This window comes from Halichoerus grypus, chromosome X, assembly GCF_964656455.1.
Source record: "Halichoerus grypus chromosome X, mHalGry1.hap1.1, whole genome shotgun sequence".
NCBI lineage: Eukaryota > Metazoa > Chordata > Mammalia > Carnivora > Phocidae > Halichoerus > Halichoerus grypus.
This window is the reverse complement of record NC_135727.1, coordinates 116282477-116296746: the sequence shown is the minus strand read 5'-3', so window position 1 is coordinate 116296746 and position 14270 is coordinate 116282477. Positions and strand designations below refer to the sequence as shown.

Below are 14270 nucleotides of genomic sequence, written 5' to 3'. Positions count from 1 at the left end.
ATTTACAAAAAGCCCAACAACAACCCAAACTGATGGATAATCCCCTGCCCTCTGGAAGCTTATAATATATAACAGAATCCACATGACACATACCAAGTTCTCCTTTCTTGGTTTTCTCCTAAGAACTAACATTTTGTACAGCATCCTATAGTTCATAAAGCGCTCTCCCAGTTATTCATTGGCTCCTGTCTTCCTGAGAAGACACTTAGCATTTCTGGAGCTGAGGGTAAAGGGTCAGGGAGACTGTTTTCCTCTAATTCAGCATCTTTTTTCACAAAAGTCCCCTACCTGGCCTCCCCAAGCCCAGTGCCCTTCCAAGTGACCTCACAGAAAGAAGGCAGCAGCCAGAACTGAGCTTCCTGCCCTCTCTGATCAGCTCATCCCGTCAAATCAGGCTGGCTCCATGGCAGTCTCACCTTCGCAGCGGACTGTCCCACTATTCCCTTTCACTGACCACTTGAAGCACACCTCAAAGTTCCTGTGTGTGTTGCCTGCCTTTGTTAACCTATAAATAGAAAAAGTCTTTCATCTCATCTCCACATGTTTAAAATCTTTGAAGCCTAGCTCACGTGTCAACAACTCCTGAAAGAAACCTTCCCAGAATCCCCCAGCTTGGGATCATCTGAGCCCCACCTTGTGTATCACTCACTGCTCCACGGTATTACCAACATTGCCCTATTGTCTATTAGACCAGAGGAGAAGAAACACAATCCTATGCCGATTTGTAGCCCCAGGGTACCCTAACAGGCTGTCTCACACAAGGCAGGTCTGCAAAAAAGTACCTGCTGAATGAATAAATGATAAATGGAAAACAACTTGGACAATTTGTAATGAGAGTTTCAGCTAAAAAGATGACAGACTTCAAAATTCTAATTAAGGCCAATTTAACTGTGTTTTTTAAACTTTCTTGGCTTACTTTTATTTTAAAATTATAACTTCATTTAGACCAATTTAAATTTTAAATATTTCATTTTTTATGATATGAAATCTCAAATATATACAAAAGTTCAGAAAATCCTATGATGAGCTTGTCAACCCAGCTTCAACAGTTACCAACACATGGCCAATGGAAGCAAAGTTGTAAGGCCAGGAGGAACTGCAGGTTAATTTAGGCCCAAAAAGGCATGGCCAGGTAGTCTGCCGATGTCACAGAGCTGCTCAGGGACCCAGCGGAAGACAAAAACTTATGCACCCCAAACCGAAACAGAATGTTCACTAAGAGAAGCTAGGGTGAAAAATAGAAATGAAAGGGAAGCTTCTCTCAACTGATTTTTTATGTTTAAAAACATATATTAGAAATATTAGGGGGGAAAAAACCTTAGCTTTTTGTGATACAAAACAGTGAGGTAGCAGGTTTGTGTTATCACAAAAGTATCTCCATCCACGGCTTATCACAGGTAGGTAAACTTGTGTCACTGGGTTACCTTCCTTCAGTCCTTGCTATGGTTTTTCACACTGTTCCCCCACCTGTGCAGCACCCCTTTCCTTAGAGCATCAGGGCTCCAATGTCTTCTGGGCCCCATCACCTACCTCATCCCCCTTCAGAATGGGGAAAGACCTGATGGGGGGTAAGGAGGCCCTTCCTGTAGCTCTTCTGGGGTGGGAGGTGGGGAATAAAAGGATTATATGCAAATGTGACTGATAAACTCAGTCCAACATCAACTTTGCTAGCCAACCTTCCTATCCTAGACGCCTAGTACTAGCAGCCAGGGAGGTCAAAGGCGCCTCAGGTCCATCCACACCAGCTTATTCTTCTCCAGAGACTGGCCCCCCCTGCTCCTCCCTCTCACTTCCTTACTAGCCTGACCAAAGTTTAGTCTCTCACCTACTCGCCCAACATTAAACCAAAACTCCTTTCATCTGCCCCAAGACTTCAAGATGTACACAACAGTGTTTGGAGTTCATAATAGCATTTGTAGAAATTTTCGTATTACGACTCCCTAACTTAACATTCTGAAACATATGACTCATACGTAACTTCTATCTCTGATAATGCAGTTTCTGACAAAGTGGGTCACTAGAAGATAGTCTTTGTTAATAGAAGTATTAACAATGCAGTGAACATTCAAGCAAGTGTCTACCTACTGCTGTTCTAGATAAAACAGGAATCTAGAAAAATCACTAGCCTAATCACATATGTCTTCAACTACATTGATAAGTGGAAGAACATACATCAACATGTGACCAAAGCTAAGAAAGTAAATGAATGCATAAAACAACCGTCTCAGACTTCCAAAAAAATGGATAAACCCTCTAGATTTTAACCAACAAATAAACCTCTCTCCACTCTATGATTATTTTAATCTTTTCAAGCAGAGGAAAATCTAAGTTATGTCAATAGTTGAGAACATGACTCTGTTGAGGGCATTAACTACCTTAGTTTTATGGATACTTCATCAGTCCATACATAATTAAATCCAACCCCACAAAACTCTTCCACAACTTAACCATTCATCAATAAATAATTATCATCAGCGAGATTTTGTTGACTATGCTTTATCATACTGACAAGATGCATATATTTATAAAGTTATTTATTCTTCAGGTCTTTGAAAAGGAAGGATTTGCAGTGTTAGCTCTACTACACAAGCCATCCTACAGGTCCTTGTCAGGTAAATCAGATGTGTGCTGACAGGTCATGAATTTCACAAAATTGTGGTTTATAAATTCAAAAGAAAAGATACAGCAGCTTCAATTTTAGGAAGCTCATTTTTGTGACACATGATGAAAATCAAGCTTCCATTTCTTCTTCCAATTATAAAATAAAGTGTATTCAATATTTCTAATGAGGTCTATTACAGTGAAATCCTTCAAAATTGGTATTTCTAGCATTCTTTAAAAGTGTTAAGCCAATTTATTAATTCTCTTTTAAGTCAATTAATTAAAGAATTAAGTTAACTAATTCTTTTTTAACATCATTATTAAATATGGGGGTATCATTACTTCTATTAAAAAATTCAAGATTTTTGTGATTTGCTTGTATGCAGTATTGCCTCCAAAGGAAAAACCTGTAAACAAAAATGAAATACTGAAGTATTTAAAGGGGAGTGTACTGATATCTACAATTCACTTTGAAATGTATGGAAAAAATAAGATGGAATGATTGATGGATGGACAGATATGTGATTATGAAAGTAGAGTAAAATGTTAATTGTAGACACTCAGTGGTGGGTATATAGGTATTTACTGTACAGTTCTTTCAACTTTTCTGTGTGTTTGAACATTTTCATAGTATAATGTTGGAAAGAAAAAAGCTTGAGGGAACATCCTTAAAGTTGATGCTTACAGCGGCTTTTGTGCTCTTAAGGTTAAGAACTAGTAGGAAATATAATAGTACAAAATGATTTAAGACTTATTATATGAAATAGGATACAAAATTATGAATATAGTATTATGACAACCATGTAAAAATACACACAGAATAACAAAAGGAGCTGTACTAAAATATTAATAAAACTGTCTTAAGGTAGTAGAATTATGGGTGATTTCCTCCCTCTATTTGTCCCAACTTTCTATAATGTAATCATATTTATAAGTGCTTTCTGTGCACATATACATATGTATATTTTATAATATTTTTGTAAGTACAATGAATATAAGGGAGGGGGATGACCATAACTAACTTTAAGAAAAGGAACAAAATAGGGGTGCCTGGGTGGCTCAGTCAGTTAAGGGTCTGCCTTCAGCTCAGGTCGTGGTCCCGGGGTCCTAGGATCGAACCCCACATGGGGCTCTCTGCTCAGCAGGGAGCCTGCTTCTCTCTCTCACTCTGCCTGCCGCTTTGCCTACTTGTGCTCTCTCTGTGTCAAATAAATAAATAAAAATCTTTAAAAAAAAAAAAAAAAGAAAAGGAAGAAAATACATTTGTTTCAAAAGAGAGAGAGAGAGAGAGACTGTGGGTTTACCTCCCTCCCTGTCACATCCTGACCTTAGATTTTGTTTTATCTTGTTTTTGACTGCAATTCAAGTATGAGTGAACTGTGAACATAAATGCACCAAATCAGCATGGCCCATCACTTTTTTATTCACATACTGGTAGTGTCTTAAGGTAACGAACAGACTTAGCTGACATAGCCAACTGCAGTGCCTTATTATTTCCAGAATCCATAAACGTAAGTAATATGCATAATGGAACAAAGCATGCAAACCACTTCAGCAGAAGATAACCTACTGTTGGGTAGTCTATTTTTTTTCTTAAAGAATCATTAAGAGCTAAAGTGAATGTCTTATAAATAGGCCTCTTTCTAGACTCTAGCCTAATTTCCTCTATCTAAGAGAATCTAGTTGGCTGAGCACCAACTGTTTTGAGATGGCAGCAAGAACCACGTTAGGTCACCCGCCTCCTTGAGCCACAGGTGCTCTGACTTAGACAAGTGGCATCATCTCTCAAGGCCTTGCTTTCCTCCTCTATAAAATCAGGGCCAGTGAATGGCCCTTCCAGATCAAAAATTCTCTGGATTTGAGGCAACAGGGAAAACAGGCTCTGAGAAATTGAGCAAGGAATAGGTCTCCCTGAACTCCACCCAGCCTATCCCTGGCTACAGAAAATCTAGCAGCATAAAAACACATAAATTCATGAAAAGAAACAACTCCATAGAGTGCCCTGCACCCAAAAAGTATCTTGAGATACGACGTGGAAACCAGCAGACATGAGATCACTCTGTATTACTGATCGTGGGATTCATCCTGATTACAGGGCTTTTGTGAAAAGTCCAGGCAATCTCTCCCCACTCAATGGACTCTAAACACACCGTTAATTCCATTTTCAAAGCTTCAAACAAAGGTGGTGGAAACAGATACTTTTCTTAAATAGCGCTAAGAAAAAACAAAAACAATACCTGTTTGTATTTACTGTTTTCTTCACATCTATTTTAACAGTAAGTGATTTCTGCCTAAGACTGGCAGGTGAAGGTTTCACACTGGGAAGTTTACTTTTATCAAGTTGGTTACTGGAAGAGTTGCTCTCTTTTCTGCCATCCCCTTCTTTTTTTCCTTTTTCCTTCCATTTGTCACCGCAGGCTCTCAAGCCAACATCACTTTTACTTGAATGCGTAGAGGCAGTGCAGTCAGTGCAGTCTTTCTTAGATGGTCTGGAAGGTTCTTTGACTTGCCCACCTTCAGTCTCTCTCCCTCTTCCAGCATTAAGACAAATGGACTGTCTATTTTCAGGACCTTTATGAGAACTGGGTCTTCTACCTTCCTCCTTAGAGTACTTCTGAATTCTTGCATCAGGAATGTCCTGGTCCCCACCTGAGGTCTTGCGACGTTTGTGGCAATAGTCACAGGATACCTTGGTTGCTGAACTGGTCTCTGGCGGTTCCCTCTGAGCACGTCGATGAGTTTGGGGTCCAAGGTTCCACTGCTCTTTCTTCTCTTGGTAAGATGGAAGAGAATGCCCGAACTTCCACTGTGGGTTCCTGGCAGCCTCTCTGCTTTCATACCTCTCCACATCTTTAGGTCTTTTTGATGTGTGTTCATATTTTCTGAAATCACGATCCTCAGGATACCTGTGTTGACATAAAGGAGTTTATACTTGCACTAGAGAGAATAAAGTGAGAATGTATATGTGTGGAATGTTGGGCAGCATGGCTTTAAATTCAGAACTCAGTGGCAACTTAACTATAATCCCTCAGGCCAACTCATAGAGGCACAAGGTAGCAAAAGAGGAAAATACCATCTTTTGTTACAATTCTAGCCATCAACATGATTTATGCTAAAAATAAATACTTCATTACTACCAGCAGACCATAATTACATTACAGTGCTTTTTATCTTTTTAGACAAAAGCTTTTCAAGGTGGTTCTCTTCAACCATAAAGTAAACAGACTTTTGCACTTGAGGCTTTATACCAAATTACCCAGGTTTAATGTTTTCCTGTACCTCTTCTGTAAAGAGCTCCTTTTCTCAAAGTCTTCAGAGCCTCTTCTAAGTGACTGAGAATAGTTTTCATCTTGTATCCTCTGGTGCCTCAACTCATCTTCATGCCACTTTCCTTCAAACCTAGAAGAATCTGCTATTGACCTCTGAGGCGGTTTCCCTCCTTTTCCACTTCCTCTGACTCTGTGGTCATCAGGAATATACCTTCCTTGTCCTTTCTCGGAATAACAATGGTGCTCTCTATAGGGTACACCTTCTGAGTATTTGGGCATATAGTGAGATCTTCTGTTATCATCCCCTCTTCCTGGTAAGTGTGCTCGGTAAGGCTTATAAGTATAAACATTTTCTAAAGAATTTCTTCTTAGGTTTGGGGAAGGTGATCTATGTTCATAAGATCGGTAATGCACATTTCCATGAGAAGGAATCCTTGGTTTACTCTGTCCATGTTTCTCACTATCCATTCGCCAAGTGATGGGTCTTTTTGGATCCTTCCTATATTCACAGCCATAATGCGCATGAGAATGTCTTTGCTTGTAGTGTTCAGAATTTCTAGGTACTGGTGATAAAGACCTATGTAAACAAACAAAAACGTTCAGTCCACTTAAAGACAATAAACAAAGTTTATCTTTGCTTTTCACTGCTTCTTCCATGCATATCAAATTCATCAATTTGCTATATCTGTATTCTAAATTGTCCATCTGGGTGTCTGATTACTGTTCTGGCCAATTCAACAAGCATATTCTTTCCATCTGAACTAACATATCCCATGTGCCTATCAAAATGGGCTGAGCACACCTATCCTGCTGGAGGAGACCAGCTTAGGTACACAGTAAGATCCATTTTGGAAGACTGCTGACAGCAAAGTTTGGGCAAAAGAGCCAGTCAGCAAAAGCTTGTATCAGGTTCAACAGTCAGGGAAGAAACAAGCAACAGGAAGGTCAGATTCACACAAATAAATGTGTAGGAGAGTCTCTGGGAAACTGAACATAACCTCTGAAATTAAATTAGATTCTAAGAGTTTATGATACCACAATAAACCCAAACTCAGACTCAAGACTGACCCTGCAGTTTCCCCAATTGATTGACTATTCTTTCTACTAAGGCTATGTCAAGGAGCAAAAAACTACATACTTAGTGTGTGGAGTGGGAGGGGGAAGAAGGTATTAAGACTTGAATTTCATACTTAGTTCCTCCATAAATACTACTAACATAGATAAATTGCTTTTCTTTCCCAGACCTGTTCCCTTACATGTGCTGTTGAAATAGAGCTTATAACTTTGGTGAATGTGGGCTTTAATGTAGCCATCATGCTCCCCAGGAACAGCACATCTTTTCTGTAACTACCTTCCCCAATACCTCAGCATTGCCAACATCAAGACTTCATTCCCATGGAGGAGGAAGAAGGCTCCTATGTCCAGGGAAACAAGTCTGAGTTGCCTGGACTTCAAGGGCAAAGAGCACCACTATCTGGAATACAATAAAGTTCAATTCTGTACCTAGGGACCTTTCCTCCCATCTAACCTTTCCAATTTTCCCAATCTCCTCCCTGAGGGCTTAATGTCTTCTAATCAACAAGGCAGCTACCCTTGCAGCTTTTGTTACTGCCCACCTTCCGAAGCTGCCAGAGAGTTGGAACAACCACGAGTCAGACCCTTTCCATTTGGTGACACGTCTGTGTCCTCCCTATGAAAAAGGAGGCAGATTTATCTTCCTCATATACATACTGGGATTTATATACTAGACTTGGCAATATCTCCCTCTGGAGTCACCAAGCTAGATGTACTAGCAAGTGCATTATTTAGCTTAAGAAGGAACTCTGTCATCTCGCTGGCGGCACCTCATCACAGGAAGAAGCAAGCAGAGCCTCTGAGGACCTTCTGGAAGAGTGCGTGTCTTCCATCGCTAAGGAGAAAAACTGGCAGCCAGAGACAGAGGTCTTCCAGACTGGATGAAATATTCAATTTCTTACTTTAATCCTTACTTTATAATGAATATTGCTTTGTTATTATATTTCACATAAGGTGTTTTATTGTATAAAATCCCGTTTTTTTGAAGGAGATTGCTGGAATGGTTACTATCATTTTCAATTCTCCTAAGGAAACAAAAGAGATCTGAGGAGTCTGTTGGGAGACAATTCCCCTCGGGTCTCCTGCATTCTGCACTGGTAAGCAGAGGCACTACAGCCTTTGTTCCGAGACACCGCGGCCTGGGAAGATGTAGATAGGGCCTCCCTCAGGGAAAAAGGGCCAATTTGTTTGCTATCCAGGATATGTCTCCTCCAAGGCAAAGACTGGGTGGGTTTGCTTGTAGCCCCTGATGAGGCTTGGGTTCCTCAGCTGTGTGTGGCCACCGCAGTGCTCTGCTCTGCAGCTCCCACCCTCAGGAGACTGGGGAGTAAGGGAAACACAGGAACACGATGCTCAGGCTGCCTGCTGTACCATGAGTCAGAAAGGCCTTTGTCTCTGACCCAGGAGTGCCCTGTGGCAGGCTAATGTGTTAGCTTGCAAGTAATGTCAAATATCAGCTACTTTACAGTTTGGTGTTTTTTTTAAAGATTTTATTTATTTATTTGACAGAGAGAGACACAGGGAGAGAGGGAACACAAGCAGGGGGAGAGGCAGAGGGAGAAGCAGGCTCCCCGCTGAGCAGGGAGCCCAATGCGGGGCTCAATCCCAGGACCCTGGGATCATGACCTGAGCCGAAGGCAGACGCTTAATGACTGAGCCACCCAGGCGCCCCCAGATACTTTATAGTTTTTGACAAAGAGTCCTGAGAAGGAATCTAGAAATCAGGCACTAAGTTTGGCAGGTCTTCTGTGCCCCTTCATCGGGGCCTATCACAAAAGTGTTAAACAAAACAACCTCTGTGATGCCCTCCATATTAAAATCATTCCTTTGTTTATATTCCCTTTTCTTCCTGAAGCTCCTTCTTGTTACAACTTGGTCTTGCAAATTACAAAATGAAAACTGTTACAGAAATGATTGATTTGTCATTGTAGAACCATAAAGAATAAGCACAATGGCCAAGTATTAACATGAAAAGTTCTGGTCTGCTTTTTATGTATGTAATTATGGTCCTTTTTTAAGTCCTAGAATGTACTAGTCACTTTCATAGCTCTGTGTCATTGCTCCTGTTGCCCCTCTTAACTGGAATACTTTTCTCCTTTGTTTCTGCCTTGACAAATTCTACCCATCCTTAAATGGGCAGCTGAAATTTCATCTCTTCTTTGAAGACTTTCTTAGGATCCCCTTTTTCCCTCCATAAGAGCAGAATTATTCCTTCTCTGTGGACCCAGCATACTCTGTCCCAGTCAGTAGCACTGCACTGAACCTGCAGCATCAGAGCTGACTGTGGTGCCAATCCCCCAGCCAGGCTGCCTGCCTGCTGAGGCCCCAGAAGATGTCATATTGCCTTTGTAGCCCCAGAACCTGCAGCAGGTATACAATAAATACTGGTTGAACTGTTCCGATCTAATTATATGTATATACTATTGATACTGCCAACCAGGAAAGAAGAAAGTTGAACCACAACTGAGTTACTCAAAACTCTATTATTCTTCCATGAAGAAGAAATAGGTAACTCCTGATTTTCTAACTCCCAATTTTTTCAAAGATATTGACTATGAAAAAAAAAAAACACTCAAGAGTTCTAAACCACTTACTGATGCAAAAAAATGTAACACTCAAAGATGTTTCTCACTCTCCCTTGCTGTGGCCATTGCATTTCTTCTTATTATGGATTAATTCAAGCTGCCAGCCATAATTAAAGAAAGATGTCAGCTTTCAGAATCTAGAAATACAATCTCTATCACTGTAAAATACCTACTGTGAATAACCAGGTCCCATGAGCTTATTAAAATAGGTTCTTAACAGTACCAGTGAACTTCAAAGTCAAAGCACATCTCAAACCCAAGCTTACTCTACTAAACTAAGAATTGCTCACCTGTGTTTCCACCTGGGGGATCGAGAGCGTGACCGTGCCATCCTTTGACACTTGAGCCACTATCCACTTTTACACTGCAAAGAAACACAGTATTAGCAAGTTCATAGAAAGAGCCTGCAATCTGCTCTAAAATCAGTGAATACCACCAACAAAAAAGTACTTAAGTTCTCTGTATCTGTTTCTTCATCTGTAAAATGGGGATGATAATAATAGAACCCACCTTACTGGAATGTTGTGAGGATAGAATGAATTAAATCAGGGGTCAGCAACCATGTCCTATAGAGGGCCAGACAGTAGGCTTTCTGGGCTATTTGAGAGAGAGAGTGAGAGAGAGAGAGCCCAAGAGGGGGTAGGGTCAGGGGGAGAAGCAGACTCCCCGCTGAGCAGGGAGCCAGATGGTGGGACTTGATCCTGGGACTCCAGGACCATGACCTGAGCCGAAGGCAGTCACTTCACCAACTGAGCCACCCAGGCGCCCTGGCCATATAAGGTCTTTACCACATCTTCTTCTTCTTTTTTTCTTAAAAACAACTCTTTAGGGCGCCTGGGTGGCTCAGTTGGTTAAGCGACTGCCTTCGGCTCAGGTCATGATCCTGCAGTCCCTGGATCGAGTCCCACATCGGGCTCCCTGCTCGGCAGGGAGTCTGCTTCTCCCTCTGACCCTCCCCGCTCTCATGTGCTCTCTCTCATTCTCTCTCTCTCAAATAAATAAATAAAATCTTTAAAAACAAAAAAAACAAAAAAAACAAAAAAAAACCCAACTCTTTAAAAATATAAAACCATTCTTAACTCAAGGGCCACACAAAAACAGGCCCCCAAAGCCAAATACACTGTAGTGTGATGATCCCTGAGTTGTCATTAAGAGTGCTCAGAATGGTGCCTGGCACACAGCAACTGCTAAATAAGTGTTCCAAAAAGAGGAAATCCAGGGCACCTGGGTGGCTCAGTTGGTTAAGCGACTGCCTTCGGCTCAGGTCATGATCCTGGAGTCCCAGGATCGAGTCCCGCATCGGGCTCCCTGCTCAGCAGGGAGTCTGCTTCTCCCTCTGACCCTCCCCCCTCTCATGTGCTCTCTCTCTCTCTCAAATAAATAAATAAAATCTTTAAAAAAAAAAAAAAAAAAAAAAGAGGAAATCCTTACCCAGAACTCCTCTATCTGAACCACTACTACCTTCCTGTCTTTCACCATGTATATAAATACTTCATATAATCACAGTCAAAATGTTTAGGGTTACTTGATGATACACCCTGCTTTTTAAATTGCTGGATAATAAGAATAATTTATAGCACTAAATTGGTACCTAACTTCCACCAGATAAACCATAACTTGATTAAGCATGATTAAACATTAAGTTTGCTTTTGATTTTTTTTTGGTAAAACAAATAATGTCAAATAAATACATTTTAAAAGTTATGTAAACTTGATTTTTAAAATATTAAGTCTTTAAAAGAAGCTACTAGCCTTAGGAACCAGATTTTTTAAACATGTGATTAGGGTATAATCTTTTATATTAGCTATTATTTACATTTTAGTAATCCTCCTTAGTTCTGATACTATACTTAGTTCTGAACTACTATAAGTAGTTCCCAACTTATTGGCCCCAAACTACTGGTGGCTTTCAAAATTATTGCCATGGATAGATAAATAATACATGGAGCCACCATGCACAGACTATAGAATGAATAAGTATGTGTCTCAAGTATTATAACCTCTATTTTGCAAATTTCTGAAGATAGCATGGTCATTGTTAAAATATAAATGGCTTCTTGGGGCGCCTGGGTGGCTCAGTTGTTAAGCGTCTGCCTTCAGCTCAGGTCATGATCCCAGGGTCCTGGGATCGAGCCCCACATCGAGCTCCCTGCTCCGCGGGAGGCCTGCTTCTCCCTCTCCCACTCCCCCTGCTTGTGTTCCCTCTCTCTCTGTCAAATAAATAAATAAAATCTCTAAAAAAATAAAATAAAATAAAATATAAATGGTTTCTTGTAACTATGTAGTTTTTCCATTGACTGATACAAAAAGCACAACTATTATTATGTGGACACTTGTTTAAAAAGGGAGTCCCCATAGTCAAACATCTGCAAACTACTGTTATAATGAATTTCAGAAGAAAGTAAAAGTATATAAGGCTAAAGGACTGGAACCACATCACTCACCAGAAAGCATTCAATTCAATTCATTTATTTATATAGTGCCTCTTTCCAAAAAGAAATTGAGGCTAGTAAGAACAATTAGTTCAGAGGTACTATGAAATTAAGACACTAACTAAAGGGGGAAATTCTCTCATTAAAACTATCAAAATGCATTTCTTCAACAAATATTACTGAGTTACTATTTGCCAGCCACTGTTCTGGGGATACAGCAATGAACAGAAATAGGGAAAAATTCCTGTGTTCTGCAGTTTACATTCTACTGAGGGAATTTATAACTTATAACTTAACTAAAGCAGCTTTGGGTATCAGTTCATACCTATGAAGCTGAACAAAAATTAAAATCCCAAGGTTGGTGAGAGGGGATGACACCAAATATTGTTGGTGATGATGAAAAAGCATAATTTTTCTGGAAGATAATATAATTTTTACATTTTATTCATTTTTTTATTTTTATTTTTTTAAGTAAGCTATATGCCCAACGTGGGGCTTGAACTCATGACCCCAAGATCAGAATTTGCATACTCCATCAACTGAGCCAGCCAGGTATCCCTCCATTTTATTTTTTTATTTTTATTTATTTTTACTTTTTTGAAAAACAGATTTTTTGAGATATAATTCACATACCATACAATTCACTCATCTTAAGGGTACAATTCAATGTTTTTTAGTATATTCACAGAGATGTACAACCAACACCACAATCTAAATTTAGAACATTTTCATCTCCTTTAAAAGAAACCCCATTAGCAGTTGCTCCCCCTTCCTTCCCTCCTTTGATTAGCCCCTTTCTATGGATTTGCCTATTCTGGACCTTTCATATAAATGGACTCATACAATATATATTTTGTGACTGGTTTCTTTCCCTTACCATAATGTTTTCAAGGGTCATCCCTATTTTACCATCTATCAGTACTTCATTCTTTTTATGGCACATTTTATTTATTTATTCCTCTCCCAGTGGACATTTGGGTTATTTCTATAGTTTTGGTTATTATGAATAATGCTGCTATGAACATTTGTGTATCCGTTTTTATATGGACATATGTTTCTATTTCTCTTGGGTATATACCTAGAAGTGGAATTGCTGGGTCATATGATAACTCTATGCTTAACTTTTATTATTATTATTTTTTTAAGTAGGCACCATACCCAACATGGAGCCCAACGTGGAGCTTGAACTCACAATCTTGAGATCAAGACCTGAGCTGAGATCAAGAGTCAGATGCTTAATCAACTGAACCACCCAGGGGCCCCTATGTTTAACTTTTAAAGACACTGCCAAACTTTTCCAAAGCAACTGCGCCATTTCATATTCCCACCAGCAATGTATGAGGGTTCCCATTTTTCCACATCTTCACCAACATTTGCTATTGTCTGCCCTTCTGATTATAGCCATTCTACTGGGCTGACGTGGTACTTCATGGTTTTGATTTGCATTTCCCTAATGATGGGTAATCTTGAAATATGTAAGAAATTATGAAACTAATCATGCCTACTTTCTTTTAATCTAATAATTTCAGTTTAAACTTACTACTCTAAGATAATAATTTAAAAGGAAAAAATCAGCTATATATACTAAGATGTTTAATATTAGCTTTATCTATAATAGGAAAGGAAAAAAAAAACCACCCAAACTAGTTATAACCCTAATGCCCAGGAAACAATAAAAGATTAAACAAATATAAAACATATGTATCTAGGGGCACCTGGTTAGCTCAGTCGGTTAAGCTTCTGACTTCGGCTCAGGTCATGATCCCAGGGTCCTGGGATGGAGCAAGGAGTCTGCTTCTCCCTCTCCCTCTGCTCCTCCCCCTGCTTGTGTGCACACGCTCTCTCTCTCAAATAAAATCTTTAAAAAAACACATATATTGGGGTGCCTGGGTGGCTCAGCCATTAAGCGTCTGCCTTCCACTCAGGTCATGATCCCAGGGTCCTGGGATCAAGCCCCGCATCGGGCTCCCTGCTCAGTGGGAAGCCTGCTTCTCCCTCTCCCACTCTCCCTGCTTGTGTTCCCTCTCTCGCTGTATCTCTCTCTGTCAAATAAATAAATAAAAATCTTAAAAATAAAAATAAAAATAAAAAACCACATATATCTAGTCACTTCCTACCTTTCTATTAGCCTTATGTATGTCTTTTCCTCCATATACCCTACTAGTCCTCCACACCACACTACTTGCTTTTCCCTGATCATGCTCTCCCTACCACATAGATGGCCTTCTCTCACTCTACTTGACAAATCTCTATTCTTTCAGGACTGTTTGACCATTATCTCCCCCGGGATTCTTTCCTTGACAATCTTA

At 40.0% G+C, this 14270-nt stretch overlaps 1 protein-coding gene across 6 annotated transcripts in view; it reads right to left on the bottom strand.

Annotated features, from left to right (window-relative positions):
* The window catches only part of BCLAF3 (BCLAF1 and THRAP3 family member 3), a 58356-nt gene that overhangs the window by 32057 nt on the left and 12029 nt on the right, over positions 1–14270 (bottom strand). For all 6 annotated transcript variants that reach the window (XM_078065142.1, XM_078065144.1, XM_078065140.1 and 3 more), the window contains 3 exons: positions 9820–9893; positions 5881–6447; positions 4839–5507 (listed from right to left, as the gene is read on the bottom strand). In XM_078065142.1, the coding sequence (XP_077921268.1) occupies positions 4839–5507; positions 5881–6447; positions 9820–9860 (1277 nt within the window). In that variant the 5' untranslated portion in view covers positions 9861–9893. The remainder of the gene's footprint in view (positions 1–4838; positions 5508–5880; positions 6448–9819; positions 9894–14270) is intronic.